Source organism: Stigmatopora argus, chromosome 1 (assembly GCF_051989625.1).
Source record: "Stigmatopora argus isolate UIUO_Sarg chromosome 1, RoL_Sarg_1.0, whole genome shotgun sequence".
Lineage (NCBI taxonomy): Eukaryota > Metazoa > Chordata > Actinopteri > Syngnathiformes > Syngnathidae > Stigmatopora > Stigmatopora argus.
Window position 1 is genome coordinate 7,501,208 of NC_135387.1, and position 18,400 is coordinate 7,519,607.

At 39.7% G+C, this 18,400-nt stretch overlaps 4 protein-coding genes across 5 annotated transcripts; 3 read left to right on the top strand and 1 right to left on the bottom strand.

Moving 5' to 3' along the window:
• Positions 1 to 16: 16 nt before the first annotated feature.
• On the top strand, positions 17 to 4,973 carry LOC144071044 (troponin C, slow skeletal and cardiac muscles-like). Its single transcript, XM_077595756.1, has 6 exons — positions 17 to 161; positions 2,000 to 2,030; positions 2,126 to 2,272; positions 2,915 to 3,029; positions 3,103 to 3,239; positions 4,736 to 4,973. The coding sequence occupies exons 1-6, from the start codon at positions 138 to 140 to the stop codon at positions 4,765 to 4,767; spliced, it is 486 nt and encodes a 161-aa protein (XP_077451882.1). The 5' UTR covers positions 17 to 137; the 3' UTR covers positions 4,768 to 4,973.
• Positions 4,974 to 7,029: 2,056 nt separating this feature from the next.
• Positions 7,030 to 8,628, top strand: LOC144078738 (lysophosphatidic acid receptor 6). The gene has a single exon (XM_077607059.1). It carries the CDS (start codon positions 7,044 to 7,046, stop codon positions 7,998 to 8,000), a length of 957 nt encoding a protein of 318 aa, XP_077463185.1. The 5' UTR covers positions 7,030 to 7,043; the 3' UTR covers positions 8,001 to 8,628.
• ints11 (integrator complex subunit 11) lies at positions 8,128 to 15,753 on the bottom strand. The gene is made up of 17 exons (XM_077607049.1): positions 15,370 to 15,753; positions 15,021 to 15,118; positions 14,868 to 14,941; positions 14,566 to 14,794; positions 14,393 to 14,491; positions 14,004 to 14,038; positions 13,721 to 13,859; positions 13,576 to 13,640; positions 13,320 to 13,509; positions 13,160 to 13,243; positions 12,999 to 13,088; positions 11,681 to 11,843; positions 11,486 to 11,596; positions 11,302 to 11,363; positions 11,019 to 11,161; positions 10,019 to 10,148; positions 8,128 to 8,715 (listed from the first exon to the last, which is right to left on the bottom strand). The coding sequence occupies exons 1-17, from the start codon at positions 15,395 to 15,397 to the stop codon at positions 8,653 to 8,655; spliced, it is 1,803 nt and encodes a 600-aa protein (XP_077463175.1). The 5' UTR covers positions 15,398 to 15,753; the 3' UTR covers positions 8,128 to 8,652.
• cptp (ceramide-1-phosphate transfer protein) lies at positions 15,669 to 18,335 on the top strand. 2 transcript variants are annotated; one of them, XM_077607071.1, is made up of 3 exons: positions 15,669 to 15,810; positions 16,078 to 16,247; positions 17,280 to 18,335. In XM_077607071.1, the coding sequence occupies exons 2-3, from the start codon at positions 16,114 to 16,116 to the stop codon at positions 17,800 to 17,802; spliced, it is 657 nt and encodes a 218-aa protein (XP_077463197.1). In that variant the 5' UTR covers positions 15,669 to 15,810; positions 16,078 to 16,113; the 3' UTR covers positions 17,803 to 18,335. The 2 variants fall into 2 exon arrangements, with proteins under 2 accessions (XP_077463197.1, XP_077463206.1); XM_077607080.1 differs by having other exon boundaries at positions 15,761 to 15,831.
• Positions 18,336 to 18,400: the final 65 nt, after the last annotated feature.

Consider the following 18,400-nt stretch of genomic DNA (forward strand, 5'->3'; position numbering starts at 1 on the left):
GTTTCTGTCAATCAGCCCCTCCCCGTCACACTTCAACTTTGTAGGATGGGTCATAAGCTTTTTATAATACCGTAGTCCCCCCGGTAAAGTCTGAACCAGTCGCACATTTTGTCAGAGGCGCTCAAGGACCAGCAGCGATGGATGACGTCTATAAAGCAGCGGTAAGTACAGACAGGTTTGTCTATTTTGTCTGATAATATTTCTCATCAAGATGAACACCTGATAAAAAATGATTCATGTTTTAAATTCTAATAATCTATACAGGGGAAAATGCTATGAGAGACTTGTATTGGCATACAGCTGAGAAGCCATTGTGACCGTTTGGCCATTTCAATGTCAAGTCCCACAACATAGCCCATATATAGAGTGCATGTGATTGTGGATTAGAATTGAGTGCAATTCGGCTGTTTGAAATAATGATAGATACACAGAAGTTTCATTCTGAATCAGGGGTCTCAAACGTAATGTTTTTCAGGGGCCACTTGATATAAGGTCTTTGTCAGTATGGGCCACATTGAATTAAATTTAACTGATGTAAAAAAAATGGTGGCTCGGCAGCTGAGTGGTTATTGCATTGGGGTTACAATTCTGTGGTTGTAGTTTCGATCCCAGGTGGATCTTCACTGTGTGGAGTTTGCATGTTCTTTCCGGGCTTGCCCGGGTTTTCTCCGAGTAATCCGGTTTCCTCCCACATCCCAAAAATATGCAGGGCTGGCTGGTTGAACATTCTAAATTGACCCAAGGTATGAGTGTGAATGGTTCTGTGTCTCCTGTGCCCTATGATTGGCTGGCTACTAATTCAGGGTGTCCCCCATGACCCTTGTGAGGATAAGCAGTGGGGAAAATGAAAGAATGAATGATATAGAAAAGAATGTGTAATGAAATTCTCCAATCACCACAGTCAAACTCAAGGCCTAGGTGCTTGAATTGGCCCACTTCATGTGTCTCAGTAAAAATGAAAGTCAAGTCAAATTTAAAAATATAAAATGATTAATGATAAAAAGAGAGGATATTTACTGATTTTTCATTATGTTTTATGATTGAAAATAAAGGCAGAAATTAAATTTAGTTTTTTTTCCTAAATAAAGACATGAGAAAACTATTAAAAATATAATTACTCTTCCCCCTTGTTTTTGTAATTGACCCTTAAAAAGACAAACTATGTTATGGGTATGAGTGTGCATGGGTGTCCATCTCCTTGTGCCCTGCGATTGGCTGGCCACCAATTCGGGGTGTCCCCCGCCTCTGGCCCGGAGTCAGTTGGGATAGACTCCAGCACCCACCACGACCCTAGTGATGATAAAGCGGTTCAGAAAATGAGATGAGATGAAAAGCAGAGGGTGTGAAAGACAGGTGGTTGTCATGACAACCAGGCTGTTTTAGCAAAAACTGTGATGCCCTCTCATCTCATTTTCTGAACCGCTTTATCCCCATTAGGGTCGCGGGGGGTGCTGGAGCCTATCCCAGCTGACTCCGGAACCAGAGACGGGGGAAACCCCAAATCGGTGGCCAGCCGATCGCAGGGCACAAGGAGATGGACAACCATGCACACTCACACCCATACCTAGGGACAATTTTAGAGTGTCCAATCAGTCTACCATGCATGTTTTTGGATTGGGGGAGTAAAGCAGAGTACCCAGAGGAAACCCACACAGGCCCAGGGAGAACTTGCAAACTCCACTCAGGTGGACGTGACCTGGACCTGAACCCAGGACCCCAGAGCTGTGAGGCCAACGTGCTAACCACTCGCGCCACCGGGCCGCCGTTAAGAACAGTATGACAATAAAGCAACAGCTGATGGTGGTCATATCCATCAGCATGCATTCTTACATACACTTGGAAATAACTTTATGACAATCCAACTAGTACACCCTTTCCAACAACCAGAATAGTAGGTGAAGACAGTTACATGATACTTGACATCACTCATAAATCTCATAGCGTGGGCGAACAGACAAGCAAGTGCATTTGATACCTGTACTGTCCTTTTTCTCTACAGGTTGAGAATTTGACAGAAGAGCAAAAAAATGGTAAGCAAACGTCTGCTTCTTTTTCACTTGTAACTGAGAAAAGGCAGTTAAGATTTGCTGTGTAAGGTGAAAATCTTCTGGTCCGTTGCACATAGAGTTCAAGGCCGCCTTTGACATCTTCATCCAAGATGCGGAGGATGGCTGCATCAGCACGAAAGAATTGGGGAAGGTGATGAGAATGTTAGGGCAAAATCCCACACCTGAAGAACTGCAGGAGATGATTGACGAGGTGGATGAAGATGGTATGTCAAAGAGTCAACTGTTGGGGTGTCACACCGATCTTTGTCGTGTCCTTTACCCATAATGTCGGCCAACAATGTCTGCCGAGATTAATCAACAAATCGATTCCAGTGGTTAACAATCCCCTGCCCGATTTTCAGTTTCAACAATTTGTTTTCAAATCTAATTTTGGTTGCTGATTTCTAATCTGCTATAAGTTCTTTTCTGTATGCTTTAATTAAAGCCCCATTTTTGATGTTTTTGATTTATTTAAAATGTTTTCTTTAAAAAAAATTGTGACAGGGTAAGTTTGATGCCATTAGACGTTCTGTAGATACTGAATGATATACAGTTTTTTAACTGGTGGATTGACACTTCAATTAGATAAATTAAGATCAAATGCAAGGTGCTAAACATGGTGATGCAAAGGAGTTGAATTTTCACTTTCAATGATGAGAGACATCCAATCATATGGCGTCCAGTCATCCTTTCACTATGAATTTAAATCAGTTTATCAATGGTAGACATCCAATCCATTTGCAATGAGGGAATTGCAATAAATAAACGAACGTTCATACAAACCTTCCCACCTCAAACGGTTGACAATGGCAACCACTGATTTAAGATCTATTTTATTTTTAAAATCATCTTTTCTCTGCTGACAGGTAGCGGGACAGTAGACTTTGATGAGTTCTTGGTTATGATGGTGCGCTGCATGAAGGAAGAAAGCAAAGGAAAACCAGAAGAGGAGCTAGCTGAACTTTTCCGCATGTTTGACAAGTATGCTTTTACTTGTAATGGTGACCAACACTAAAAATTGATTAAACATTTTGTCTTTTTATGCTTTCCTAAGAAACGGGGATGGCTACATCGATTTGGAGGAGCTCAAATCAATGCTGGAGTCTACCGGAGAATCCATCACCGAAGATGACATCGAGGAGCTGATGAAAGATGGAGATAAGAACAATGACGGCAAAATTGATTATGATGGTAGTATAAAGTATTTATTATTATTGCAGGGATGCTTTGCAAAGAAAACCTATTCTTTTTCCACTCTAATGTTTGTTTAGTGGCATTTTGTCACAAAAAAAGCCCCATTTGTTTTTCCAATTGGCCAAAACGATAAAATGTTCCCATCTGATGGTGTAGAGCAGGGGTGCTCTATGGTACTAGTATTGGTAGATTGCATGACAGTAAACTTTGATCCAATGATAGGATTTGTAGTAAAATTGTATATGGGACTTGACCTGGGAAACAGCGTAATCGCGAGTCCAAGCATGATTACTACCTGCCTACACTATTTTGGGTTCGTGCATAACTGCTGAGCTTTGTCAGGGGCCCGTAAATAAAGGGTAGACTGCGCAAAGTTGGCTCCATGAAAAGTACCGTATTTTCTGGACTATAAGTCGCACCAGCCAAAAATGCATTTTAATTAAGAAGGAAAAAAATATATAAGTCGCACAGGAGTACATATAAGTCGCATTTTGGGGGGAAATTTATTTGATAAAATCCAACACCAAAAACATACATGTCATCTTGAAAGGTAATTTAAAATTAAAATAAATAGAGAACAACAGGCTGAATAAGTGTACAGCATACTAACGTTACAGGACTGACATGCCTGGTAATTTCAGTAACGACGTAATATATTAAGAGTTATTCAGATAACTCTAGCATAAAAACATGCTAACAAGTTTACCAAACTATCAGTTTCACTCCAAATCACTAAATCCAATGAAATCTTCATCCTCGGTGTCACTTTTAAACAACTTCCCCAACTCGGAAGTAGACACGATTAGCTTTTTTTGTTTTCTTCATTTCAGTAAGCGTAACCTGCGCTTTTCACCGGTCCCTTACAAGTTTCTCGCTAACTCCAAACTTTCTTTCTGTTGCTCGATTACCATTTTCGGCTGCATATTTGAAAATAACGTGAAATTAATGATATAATAATGTGTTAATAATTTCACACATAAGTCGCATCAGAGTATAAATCGCACCCCCGGCCAAACAATGAAAAAAACTGCGATTTACAATCCGAAAAACACGGTAGATCTTTGAGCAAAAAAGTGTGAGCACCCCTGGTGTAGAGGTTCACCCACCTACCCGCCTGTCTTTGGTGCGGGTGGTCCGTACATACGTATATATGTTCTTGGTTTCTGATAAAATAAAATAAATGCCCTATCAAATATGCAAGTTGTATATAGTAATGATTTTTCCTCTTCATTGTGCATTATTGGGCTGATGCGGTTTATAGTCCGAAAAGTATGGTACTTTATTAGACATCTACACCATTTGAAGTGGAAGAGCTGGCGGCAAAAGAACTATAATGTTAATTCGCCGCCATCCTCTCTCTTCAAATGAATTGGACATCTACAATGATATGTCTATTGTCATTTTGGGAGGGGTGATAAGTGCTCCTTTTTTTATGGCGCTATTTAGATTGTCAGTGTTAGTAAACATATTGTTCCATGTGTTTTCTTCAACAGAATTCCTGGAATTCATGAAAGGTGTTGAATAAAGAATTCCAATGGAGGCCACGCGATGCTTATTCCTTATGTTTCGCCAGCTGGATCAAATGCTTCAGACCGGTTTATTCCCTGTGTTCACTGTGTTCTTGAAGCAACATAAAAATTCAGCAGGCATCGAAACACGCTGCCATGCTTTCTGAAAATAACTTAAGTGCCAAGACTGTTTTACAAAACCAGATTTTAAATAAAAATATTTTCAGAACTGCAATATAAGTGTGTATTCCTGTTCTCAAAATGTAACATCTAGAAAATCATTTAGCGTTAAGATCTTGTAGCTTGGTTTAAGGGGGGTGACAGAAAAGATGAAAGTCAAAGTCAGGTTAAAACGTCACAGAATAATATATGTGGGAGTCTGGAAATAGGCACATTTTCCTCTCACAAACATGTAGCCTTTTAGACTTTTTTATTTCTTCGCCTCATTTTGATAAACTTTATTCTGGTTGTTTTGTTTCATAAGCAAAACAAAATTTTCTATATAAAATCGGTATCACAGACAGAAATAACTCGTGTCGCAAATGATGTACCATAACACCAACATCCTCTGAAGTTACCATATATATAGCCAGAAAGAACACTCTGTTTCCTGTTCAAGTTGCTCTTGTACGCCTACAACAAATTGAAACAGGAAATTAAAGACATGGAAAAAAATGCAGTGCAAAGGTTGAACTTGCAATTGAAGAAATCAACACGCATCTTCTAGAAGGACCACAGGTAGCGTTTATGAGAAAATGCTTTTGATTCACAGTTTTGTATCTGTAAAATGTAATGCAACATAATCACAATGAAGGGTAACTGATCAGTTTAAACTGCTAAAAACTAGAAAAGGAATTTTGTGTAAAAAGAAAAATCATGCTTTCATGTTCATGGTGACTATTTTAGTCAAAAACGTCAACATTTTGGTTAAAAAATTGTGTGTAAATGTCAATGTTCATAGTAATATGACGAAATATTTATGATATGAGTGTATAGCTATCATTTTAATGTGTCAATGAAAGTCAAATGAAAGTACAAAATAATGACTGCAAATTGATTTTTCCTACAGTCAATAGAACTTATCGTATAATACATGATTATCAGTAATAATGAAAGTACAAAATAATGACCACAAATTGATTTATTTCCTGCAGTCAATAGAACTTATTGTATAATACGTGATTATCAGTAATTATTTTGTAGCTAACAGTTTAAATCCAGTGGGTGCCGATCAGTATTTTTTAATATGGGGGGTGTTGTCTTTCAATTTGAATGTCAGCATTGGGGAATTATGTGGGTCAAATAATGTTAAGTATTGAGTGAAATTACTTTCCAAAGCACAATTTCTTTTAATTGAAATCACCCTAATTTTTTGGGTATTATTGGGGGTTGCTAGTGTTGAATTTGAAAAAGAGTTTTTTGTGGGTCTGATAATGCTGACCATGGAGTCAAGTTCCCCAAAGATGTAGAATACAACATTTTAGATGGAATATTTTCATGGATCAAAGGCAAAAGTCTATAGGCGTGAATAAAGGTATTTGTGAGCGTTAGGTCGTTGGAAATGAATAAGGATGTTTTTTGTTTTTTAATTGCGGAGGAACTGTAATATTGCAGGGGTGTAAATATCCAATTTTATGTCAATATGATATGGATTCTCTGTATTTGACTATATTACAAAATCGACCATAATTTTAGATTAGATTAGATAACTTTATTCATCCCGTATATGGGAAATTTCATTGTTCTGAGTTAAGTTGGATTGGAAGCATGGGCTTTCTATCAATTTAATACAATATGATACGTATATAAAAAATCTGATGTGAATTTTTTTCACAATTTTGTTACTGAAACATTTTCAAATATTTTAGTGACAAGCATTTTTTAACAAAACGGTATATAAAGACAACAGCAACAATTGGTTTTGATCGAATTTGATTCAATTTGGCTTGACAAATGGATAAATCAATCAAATCGATGACTTGTTACAACTTTATGAACTAATGGTAAAAACTAAATTCAATCTTGGTGTGCCTTCACTTTATTATTATTATTATTATTTTATCTGTGAAAATGTGAATGGGGAAAAATAGCATTTGGATTTTTACCCTCCAAAGAAAAGCCCACATTTTTGGGTAGATGAAAGCTTCCCAGCAGCATGTGAATATTTAGGACATTTTGGCTTTGGAATGGTGTGAGTGTGTCAAAGCTTTCCTATAATAATAGAAATGGAGAGTTGTGCCTCAAGAAACGATAGAGTTATCCTGATTTTTTCTGCTCTTTTAAGCAACTCACCATGAGCAACCAGACAGCACCAGAGTGTCTCCTCCCTCCAGCCGAGTACCAACTCTACTTGTTCCCAGCTGTCTACATCTTCGCTCTGGTCATTGGTCTCCCGGGAAACCTTGCCGCCATCTACGTGTTCACTTTCAGGGTCAAACCACGTACTGCCTTCAGCATTTACATCAGCAGCCTGGCCCTGGCAGATGTCGCCATCCTGTGCACGCTTCCATTCCGGATCCACTACCACCTCAACAGTAACAACTGGGTGTTTGGCGATATGGCCTGCCAAATCACGGGGATCCTCTACTATGCTAACATCTACACTAGCATTTGCTTCATGACGTGCATCTGCTTGGACCGCTACATGGCCACAGTGCACCCACACGCCTACTTAAAGTTGAGGGGGCCTCGGTACGCGCTGCTCACCAGCAGCGTCCTCTGGGCCCTCGCCGGGATAGCTGTTGCGGTCTTCATCCTCATGGGACCTTTGAAGACCAAGGGAGACGACTCAGGGGGCCACAGCTGCTTTGAAAACTTCGCCGCCCATGAGTGGAGCTCCCGTCTGTTCCCCTACAGCCTACTGATAATTTTCTGCTCCCTCTTGCCTTCTGCCACCATCTTGGTGTGCTACTCGCTAGCCGCCAGGCGCATTTCCAGGATCCACACGAAGATGGGCCGGCGAGCCTTGAGGGTCATCTATGTCACTATAGCCATCACGCTGATTTGCTTCCTGCCCAACCACGCCGTTTACCTGCTGCATCTGCTACGGCGCATGAAAGTAATCCAAAGTTGCCCCCTGGCAAATGCAATCTACAATGCAAGGAGGGTCACCATGGCCCTCGTCATCCTCAACACATGCTTGGACCCTTTGCTCTACTACGTCACCACCAGCCACTGCACTTGGAAGCCCCTGAAGAGATCTTGTTTTGGAGTGCGTAGGCGTCGAGTTATTTACACCATTACGGTGTGATAAATCAATGGACATTGGAACTAGAGCCTTCACTTGACCCTCAGCTAGATGTTTCCATCTTTGTGGTACAGCAAAACAAGGTCCATAAAGACATGCTTGGACAATCAGTCGAAAGCAGTTCCATCAGTACACTCCTAACTCACCAAGAATGTTTATTCTGAAAAGTGACGCAAGAAAACATTTTTCTAATGTGACTTATGTACATTTATCAATTCATGTAGTATGTACAATTGCCATTGACAGTACATCGTGTAATGATACATCTTATTTGTAATGCACTTTCATTTGAGAATAAAAAGTGCTGCAGAGTTAAAAAAAACAAAGTTCAGTACACAATTGCAACAGAACTCATTCATTGCCATCTTAAATTCATGTATGTTATTCACAGAATGTGTTGTGCTGGTAAAATATGCTTAAAAAACACCTACTATTGACAGTATACATCGTATGCTCCCTGTCAACATAGATAGAGACGTGATGATGTGGCTGGTGGTACTTTGTTTTCTTACCAACAATTATGAATCAATGTGCATTAAAAAATCTTCTAACCAAATAGGGCTGATGTGCCATCATTGTCCATGTGTTGTTGTGTGTTTGAGCCCACCACTTCTTTATTTAAAAAAAACAGACACGATTGTCTTTGGTCATTTACTCAAAGGCTAGATGGAAGGCCTTTTTTTAGTAGAGTTGAAAGGAAGCTCCCCAGATCTTCATCCTGGCAGAATACAAATTCAAAAGTTAAAAACAATGCTTTAAAAAAATTGTTGAGGATTTCAATCAATGACAATCACTAGGATAAGCTTCCTAGTGTAACTTGCAGCTCAGGAAGAAATTCCACTAAAAGCACAAAGAATGTCTTTTATAGACCTACAGACATACCTGTCAACTTATACATTTTGCCCGTATTTTAAACGTTTTTTTAATCATTTCAAATTGTCTACGCCATATAATAACCTTTGTACGGTATAACATTTTTTTTTAAAAGTACTTTTTTTTTTGTAAAATCGATCTCATTTTACCCATTATGGCTCTAATCCAGAACGTCTCGGTCACTGGTAGCAGATGAAAACGTCATCGTCGACTGCTAATATTGTCATGTTGTGAGCATTTTATGCGCACGCGCATTCCCCTTTCACCCATCCGCCTTTTCACTATAAAAATATAGCGTGTCAGCATGCAATGTACCCAGACAGTCTAGCTGTCAGCGTCATACAGCTACAGAATCTTGAATTTAGTGCATACAAATGGTAGATTTAAGTGCGCCCTATGTGAGTAAATATGTGCCGCGTTGCATTTGTACGGTTTATTATTGCTTAATAGGGGAATTGCAATCATTAATAAGGGGAGCAATTGGACGAGGTTGACAAGTATGTACAAAGTTGATGCAGGAGGAAAAACTAAACAAGATAAGGCTCGGTGTGAACTACTGAGAAGACTTGAAAAGCATTTTACTTGCAAACATTCAGAATTCTCTAATGCCAGGCCTAAAGGACTGCCATTCCAAATAGTTTTGTGCCAATACTCAAAATGAAAATGTCAGAAGAATCAGAAACTTAATGTAGATAAAAGTAAACCAAAATATATATATTTTCCAACACATTTTCCACTAAATTAGCATAAGAAGCTCCTTTAGCAATAGACTGCGGCACCCTCATTGCAGGAAGGAGCGCTTCCGCAGATCCTTCCTCCCATCAGCTGTCAGGCTCTTTAACAAAAAAATGGCTGAGTGTTAAGACCTACCGTATGCATGCATGTACATTTATGTGTATGTATGTATATATGTGCTAAGCAACACGCTTATTTATTTATATATTTATTCATGTATTTATTTCTTGACCTACTTATTACCTATCTATTTATGTCTAAAATGCCTTTCCTATTCCTGCATCCTCACCCTCTTGCTACTGTGACAACGTAATTTCCCGAATACGGGATGAATAAAGTTATCCAATCCAATATCAGTCTTGTTCTGTGATGTGTTGTCTATCAACATTACCATAGTTTAAAAAATAGTTTACCTGGTAACTCCAAGAAAGCAGGATGACCTTTGTGTTGGCTTCTTCTGGTGAGGATGACACTTTGATAACGATGGACTCCACCATGACAGTGCCGTCGGGAAGGTGCTGGATGGCGTATCCCTTTAAGACGCTGCAGTGCGAAAACAGATGAACATAATTAGAGGGAGATGGTAAGCACAAAAGAACATAAGTTACATCTCTATGAGTGTGCCAATTACTACTACTCTGTTGATTTTACTTGGCAACATGATATTTTTAGTGATTTTATTTGAGGCTATTTCTTTACCAATTGCTTATACAAAACATAAACTGGTTCTTTGAATGAATGAGGACCACTGGTGGTACGATCAATTGTTTAATATCATATCTTGTTTTTAGCAATTTTAAAGCAATTTAATTTCATTCATTTTCTGTACCGCATATGCTCAAGTATCCCGGCTTGGGATGGAACCTTTGACCACAGAACTGTGAAGCCGACGTGCTAACCACTCCTTCACCGGGCCGCCCCATTATTTTTCCCGTTTTTTGGGTTGGATGTTTACTAGTGATAAACTAATCTGTGGGATGCTCCATCTAAGGCAAAATAATATTTTTCAACTCATCGGCTGCCATTGACAGCAGTCAACATCCAATTAATTTGAAGCGGGACTTTCAGCAATCAATTCAAATGAATTGGAAGTCTAATAGTTCTGAACTAATTTAAATTCACAACACAAGGACAATTTCACGCCATACGATCTGATGTCTATTATCATTTTAGGAATGCCGACACCGCTCCGTTTGTTTCGGCGTCATGGCGTGCTAAGCTGGCAGCTACCTTGGGTAGAGCGACCCGTAGTTGGAAAATAGATCTCAAAATGTTCACAATTTACATTTTTACAGCATTGGCCCGTTATTTCTGCGAATTTGCCAATTTCGTTGACTTCATTTTAGTATCGTATCGATACAATACTTGGTAGATATGGCGAAACAGTTAAAGTAAAGAATTGGAAGGACTGACCTTTTGAGGTGAGTGTATATTCTTCCAAGTGTATCAGGGTCACTGTGCGGGTCATGGAGCTGCACTCGACACGTGAATCGCAGCTGATGCTCATTGAGTCCGAGCTCCTTCAAGGCTTGTTCTGAGGAGACCAGCTTAAGACTCTGCGTGGGGCATACAACATTTTTTGTTATTCACTGCACTGAATGAGAATTTTGCAGATAGGTACATTGGATTCAACCGCAACATTCAAAAAATCTTGTTTTTAAACTGTTTTTTGTGGATCTTCTGTCTTTAAACTTACATTATCTTTTATGATGAGGGTTCCATGCATGATGTGTGGTTTTTTAGGATCAGGTAAAGGTCCTGAAACAACACAACGTTAGCTCATGTTAGCTTATTAGCTACCAAATGAGCACGGTGTAATGGAAAATTGTCTGGTCAATTGAAGACGATCCATTTTTTTGTTAGCATTGAGAACAATTCACCTCCAAGTGCCATTTCCCTCTTGAGAAGGTTGAGGGACATATCAACAGGAACTTTGGGATTTGTAGTCACTGTAATGGTCTCCCCATTAGCCGGCATGTAGCAGTCGATACCTGTTACGCGACAAGAGACAATGTACTAATGTCATTCGCAAGGCCAAAAAAGCAAAAAAGCAAGTAAAGCATGTAATTACTTACTGAACTCCTGCTCAATCTTGCCCTTGAGGAACTCCATCTTGGCCGCCTCGCCGTGAACCAGCAGCATGTTACGTGGTTCGGCCATGCGTATGAGCTGCATGATGCCCTTGGCATCGGCGTGGGCACTAAAGGACATGTACTCTACCTGCAGCTTCACCTCCAACTACAAAAATCACAGTGTGGTGTTCAGTCAATTTTTGGTCAAAATCACAAAACACCTGCAACAGACTGGCAACCAGTCTAGGGTGTAGTTCACCAAAGTCAGCTGGGATAGGCTCCAGCAACCCGCGACGCTGACAAAGGTGAAAGTGAACAAATCAATCAGACATTCATTCGTTTTATGTCGTGCTTATACTCACAAGGGGCGCAAGGGCTGACTCCATTATGAACATTATTAGACCTACAAAAAAAAAATCACTATTCGCCCCAAGTGAAAGTGGATGCAATCCCCCACTAAAATACCCATTGTTTCATGGACGTCCAAAAACAAATCTCTATTTTAGGTTTTTATTTTTGACCCCCAACAATCCCATATAATCCCAATAACACATTCAAATAAAAGGTTAATATTTATCCAAATACACAACTCAGCATACTACTACAAAAATTGACTTTTTCACATGTTCAGACTTTTGAACAAAAGTTCATCAGCACCAATGTTCCCTCTAATTTTTCGTTGGTCTGAGCAGAAAGTCAACCTCCCTGAGCGCACCGAGTACCAGTGTGAGCGACATCATCGGTACTCGGATGATTCGCCTAAAGACGTTTCGCCGACGGACGTTTGACAGACGGGCAGGTCGCCGAATGAACGTTCGGCGGAACGTCCATTCGGCGACCTGTCCGTCTGTCAAACGTCCGTCGGCGAAACGTCTTTAGGCGAATCATCCGGTCACGACATCATCATTGCTCGCTATGGGCACACCAGTATCACACCTGCCACAAGCAGGTGCATGTCAATGTTCCCTCTAATTTTTCATGTAAAACATGCTGTAAAACACGAAAAACATAAGTGGACAGAGCTACTGCCACTGGCTGCCGCTTAAACGGCGCCATCATGGGGAAAGGGGTAAAAAAAATAAAATAAAATAAAAAATAAAAAAAAAAAATAAACAAAAAAAAAAAAAAAAAATCCGATTTTTTTTTTTACTGCGCGCCATATGATTGCTGCTGCGCAGAGAAGACGAGAGTAGTGTGCAATTGCGCACGCGCGCAGCTTAGAGGGAACACTGATCAGCACACGCGCGTTCCCATTCCATTTCTCAAGGAATTGCATTTTGTAGTTTGATATAAATCTGACTACAGTTGAAAGCATCCTTACCATCGCTCGGCCCTCAATCTCCAGTTTCTTATGTCCATTCAGGATTTTGTGTCCGATGGTTCCTTGTACGCAGTAACCTGGCATGATGACCTGCAGGGGTCATTGATCATTGTACATCAACTGGTCGCTTTTCAATTTTATCCCTTTTACCCCACACTTACCATATTCTTCTCATTGCCGGCCCATTTCTTGAATATCTGCAGTGACTGTCCGGCATGCAGCATTCCCGGCGTCGCAAACACCACCTGTTGAGAATCATTTTTTCATGTCACCATCTGGACACCACTTGAATACGAAAAAAATAAATACAAAAACACCCACCATGGGTCCTGGATTGTCTGCATACGAGCGGTCAAAGGCTTTTATGTGCTTGAATTCAAACATGTTCCTCTGTACAAATGTTTTCCTGATCTTCTGATTGGTCCACGTGATAAAAAGCTTGTAATAATGATTTGCTTTCTCCGTTAAACCAGTGGAGAAATAGATTGGAGCTTTCAGGTTCATTCGTTCCCTGTCAGAGGAGACTAATTAGCATGACAGATGTTTTTGCCCCTTTTTTGCCTATTATGCAATTTACCAAAATGTTTCCAGGAGAATGCAGAGTTCCTGGGCTCTTCCAAGGGCAAACACTGGAATGAGAACCTGAAAAAAACAAAACAATGGATTTTCAGAAGGTTTTGAAAAATTACAAAAGACAAAAATTCCAAAAGTGTAAGCAATACTTTTCCTCCTCGTTCTATGGATTCGTGCACTTTCTTAAGGAAGTCTCTCTCTCTGCACCTCTTGGAATCCCGAATGGTTGTCGCGTATGTTGACTCTGAGATGAGAATGTCTGGACGGCACTTGTCAATCCAAGCGGCGCTGTAAACACACCATAGAATGAAGTGGAGAGTCAAAACTTTGCAAGATGTCCAATTGTTATCAATGGAGCCCAAAAATCTAAATTACAGAAATAGTGAAATTGCCAATGAGGTTATAGACCCAAAACAGCAGATTGTAACTTACCCTAAATGTCTGTCTGGAGTCATGTTATAGTCACCCTAAATAAGACAAGACAATGGCAGTTGTTACATTTAAAACTATACTTGTTACTGTGTTCAAGTCCTATGTGTTTTTGTATGCTTTCTTTCTTGGCTCATATTTTCCACAGTTAAGCGTTGACAGTTCCTCAGGTGCGGGAGGTTTAAAATGTTAATATTTATTTCTTTGGCAGCCACTGAGCAAAACAAAAACATAATCCTACATGGAGGACTCTCTATATAAGGTCCTATGCTAAGAATTTAGACTAATTTTATATTTTCCGGACCAACAAAGGTCTCAAAATGAATGAACAGGCAGCGTTCCCTCAAAAGTAATTTAAAACTTGTATATTATAGTCAAACTTTCACACTCACTGTGTAGACCACTGATTCTGAGCCAACTTTGATGTGCACCATGGCAGCACCCAGAACATGGCCGGCATAGTAAGCCTTGATCTCCAGCTCGTCATCCACCTACATGCAAACCTCAGTTAAAACAAACTGACGCTAACTGACAGCTGTTAAAAGGTCAGCCATTAAGACGCAACCTGGACAGTCTGGTGCAGGTTCAAGGGAATGACTTTCTTCATGCAGTCCTTGATCATCTGCGATGTGAAGAAGTTGGTCTCTCCCTTCTTGTCGACGGTAATCTTCCGGAAGTCTTCCAGCAAGATAGGACAGATGGCCTTGGTCGGGTGTGTCATGTAGATGGGCCCATCATATCCCACCATCTCGCTCATGTAAGGCAGACCGCCGCAATGGTCCAAGTGGAAATGGCTGACAAATGTAAACAATTGTTGTTATAGCCAAGCTACAAAGTCAGGAAGATAATGGAAGGCTTTCAACCAACCTGATGATCACGCAATCCAAAAAGTCTGTCAGACGCCCATTTTGAATAATGTAGGAGAAATCCGGGAAGCGTCTCTGGAATTACAAATTAAGCTTTTTATCTGCACACCGAGTCATATAATTGAGTTATTGCAAGCAAATTATGGCAACATACATCATCATTGTAGCCCATGTGCATCCCACAGTCCAGCATGATGTTTTTTCCACCGATTGAGACGATGATGCAGCTTCGTCCTACATCCTGGCCAGCACCTTGTAGAAAGGAATTACAAAATGATACAGCACAAACAATAAAATAAAATAAATCAAAATACAAAAGAATTTGAGCAGTTAGCATCTCAGCTAAAACATATTTGTACCAAACCTTCCACATATTTAAGACTACACCTGTAACAATACTCATCCTAAAGTTTACTGTAATTAATGATTTAGTAACACGTGCTGTATTTGCGTATGTATTGTTGACAGAGCCTTTACTGATGCTAGCTAGCAAGAAAACTCACCCAGCGGTGTTACTTTGATTTCAGGCATATTATCGCCCGCGTCTTTTCGTCCTAGTTAAGAAATCAGTACGAATAATTTCTAAAGAACACGCAATTTATAATGAATTTCTTGAAATCTTGCTAATGTTTTCACTTGTGTAATTCTTTTGGTGTTTTTGAGTCTGGTGAGAAAGTTGTCAGGTTCCGGACTATTTTTTCAAAACACAGTTTTACACGTTATCTCACTTTCCACAAATGTAGCAAATAATTAAGTATAATCAAACAAAATTCTGTTTAAGAATGGCACAGTTTGGCCGATTCCTCCGACGTTTCGTTTCTACTTAAATTTGACAGTAAGTTGTCAAAATAAGGTCTTATTTTGTAAAGAATATTTGTTTCCGGTATTATATAGCGCGCATCTGCGCATTACGAGTACGACCCGGAAACTGGTTTGACACGCAGGTAATGGTTTACTTCACATAGGTAAATGTTAATTAGCACAAATCTATGAATCAAGAATATTCAAGACGTATGTATTTAAGAAAAGTAGCTCTTTATTTGGCGTCAGTTGCGATGGTAAATCGGGAACCTATAGATTATACTAAATGTATTATGTTACTGTTGCTGCCAACATATTGAGACGACTAATTGCTGTTGTTTTTTGTGACATTTTCTGTTCGATGCTGTGATAATGTTCAAATGAATAATGTTGGTTTTGGCTCAATAAAGGTTGGGAAACACCGGACGAGACCGCACCTACTCACAATGGCTGATTCTGTGACGTCGGATGACCCCAAATTCTGTTTTGAAGAAGTTCTTAGTACATTTAAGGTGTGTCTTTCCAAAGACAAAGAGGTCATTCTGGAAAACTACGTCTCTGGCTGGCGTGGTCTTATAAAGTAAGTATTATTATTATTACACTTAATAATAATTAGCAATCGAGTGTAAATGTACCATTATTTCAATGGTCATTTTTACTTATTATTACCCCAAAAGTCATTGTTTTTTTCTTTTGATTTTAAAAAAAATAATTAATGTTTTTGTTTTTTTTGTTTTTTAAATAAAAAAGGAATAAACAGTATAACTATATACTTGTGGTGGCCCACTGGTTTAGTGGTTAGCACGTCGGCCTCACAGTGGGGGTCCTGGGTTCAAATCCAGGTCGGTCCACCTGTGTGGAGTTTGCATGTTTACCCCGGGCCTGTGTGGGTTTTCTCTGGGTACTCTGGTTTCCTCCCACATTCCAACGACATACATGGTAGGCTAATTGGACACTCTAAATTGCCCCTAGCTATGAGTGTGTGTGATTGCCTTTTTGCACGGCAAAGCACATAAACAAATTTAAATGAACTTGGATTACAATGCAGACACACTCAAAACTAAGTTTAATCGAACCTAACACTAAACCTAATTCAAAATTTGTTCGACATTTTGATACCTTTCTTTTGGTAGACTTTCAGTCAATATGGAGGGTTGTTTCAGTTTGTATTCCCTTCAAAATATTCCTAAAATGATGCACACAAATGTCCTCAGGATAACACACGACCACTTGCCAACGAGAAGTAGTATATACGCCATTCGCACTGACTAACTGGAAAAAAACACTGAAAAAATGCAACGCTCTGCCCAGTGCTCGCAGAGACATTACACGAGGGAGTTGCGAAGGGAAAGACAGTGGCCATGATGTTCTTATGAGCAGCATCTCGCGTCCGCTGTCTGCTCGTATATCAAAATTTGTCTCGTATCTCAAGATAAATATTTGCCCGAAATTTTACTCGTATCTCGAATTGCTCGTATGTCGGGCCACTCGTATGTCGAGGCACCACTTTCCTAACAACTTTTTTATAGCCATTTTTTCAACGGCTAGATATTGTCATATTTCAAAATTATTTTATTTTGTTGTCCATTTTGTTAATGTGTACGTCTTCCAGGTTTTTGAACAGCCTGGGCTCGGTCTTTAGCTTCATTTCCAAAGACGCAACCAACAAAGTCCAGATCCTGGTGAATTTAATCAAAGGAGATAAGCTTTCCCACTACACCACCGTGCAGTCCATGGTCCGTTATGAGTTGGAAAACGGGCTTGTGGACATTGACAAGCGAGGCAGCCATCCCGAATCGGGCACTCGGACTCTTCTGAGGTTGCACCGTGCGCTCAGGTGGCTGGAGCTCTTCCTGGAGCGTCTGAGGACCAGCACCGACGACAGCAAGACGTCCATCATGTGTGCCGAGGCGTACAATGAATCCCTGGCGAAATACCACCCTTGGGTGGTGCGCAAGGCTGCGGGCTTGGCCTTCTGTGTGCTCCCAGGTCGCCCCGCCTTCTTCGAGGTGATGAATGTGGGCCCCCCGGAGAAAGTGGTGGCCGTCCTTGGTGAAGCATTGCCTTTAATTTCGGAAGTCTACCAAAACACAGAGGAATTTTATGCTCAGAAAAACTTGCTTGAACTGCCATAGAAACATGTCAACTTGACTACGCAGACTGCTATTTGGGGCTGTGCAATATCAAGAACACAAGTTAATATCTGCTGCAATCATCTTTACTGGAAGAAACTAATGTGAAGCCTTTTCCTGAAAGCTGCTCATCTTCACTATAATTGTAAAACAGTTTTGTACTAGTCACATGAAAGTGAGATTGTTTGATGTGCATTGTGCAACTGGGTGTTTAAATCAACTATGTGGTATTGCAAAATCTTTAAAAAATCATCTGACACCCATATAGACATATATACATACATATATCCAGCTAGATTGCAATGGAGCACATTCATTGTCACACTATTAATATCAGTAAATTTATGTATTGTCTGGTGAAAGTATTAGCTAGTTTGATCAAATTAAGTTTTGCATGGTAAATGTACAGATACAAATAGTAAAAAAATAAAAAACAAAACATAGTTAACAGCATAAAATCTTGTATTGTTAGATTTATTTTTTGAAATGATTGTATAATTTTAAATTACATTCCAAATAAAAAAATTTTTTGGGTCTCTGCTGGTAAAGTCAATTTATGTACATTAGTCTTTAGGGGACCTGGGTTCAAATCCAGGTCAGT

Bases quoted from the DNA above. Each gene is read 5' to 3' on its own strand.
- LOC144071044 (XM_077595756.1), top strand. From the start codon at position 138: ATGGATGACGTCTATAAAGCAGCG. The intron at 2,031-2,125 runs GTAAGCAAACGT...CGTTGCACATAG, and splicing joins GACAGAAGAGCAAAAAAATG to AGTTCAAGGCCGCCTTTGAC. The intron at 2,273-2,914 runs GTATGTCAAAGA...CTCTGCTGACAG, and splicing joins TGACGAGGTGGATGAAGATG to GTAGCGGGACAGTAGACTTT.
- ints11 (XM_077607049.1), bottom strand. From the start codon at position 15,397: ATGCCTGAAATCAAAGTAACACCGCTGG. The intron at 14,492-14,565 runs GTTGCGTCTTAA...GTTTGCATGTAG, and splicing joins ACCTGCACCAGACTGTCCAG to GTGGATGACGAGCTGGAGAT. The intron at 13,244-13,319 runs GTGGGTGTTTTT...GATTCTCAACAG, and splicing joins CAGACAATCCAGGACCCATG to GTGGTGTTTGCGACGCCGGG.
- LOC144078738 (XM_077607059.1), top strand. From the start codon at position 7,044: ATGAGCAACCAGACAGCACCAGAGTGTCTCCTCCCTCCAGCCGAGTAC.
- cptp (XM_077607071.1), top strand. From the start codon at position 16,114: ATGGCTGATTCTGTGACGTCGGATGACCCCAAATTCTGTTTTGAAGAA. The intron at 16,248-17,279 runs GTAAGTATTATT...TACGTCTTCCAG, and splicing joins GGCTGGCGTGGTCTTATAAA to GTTTTTGAACAGCCTGGGCT.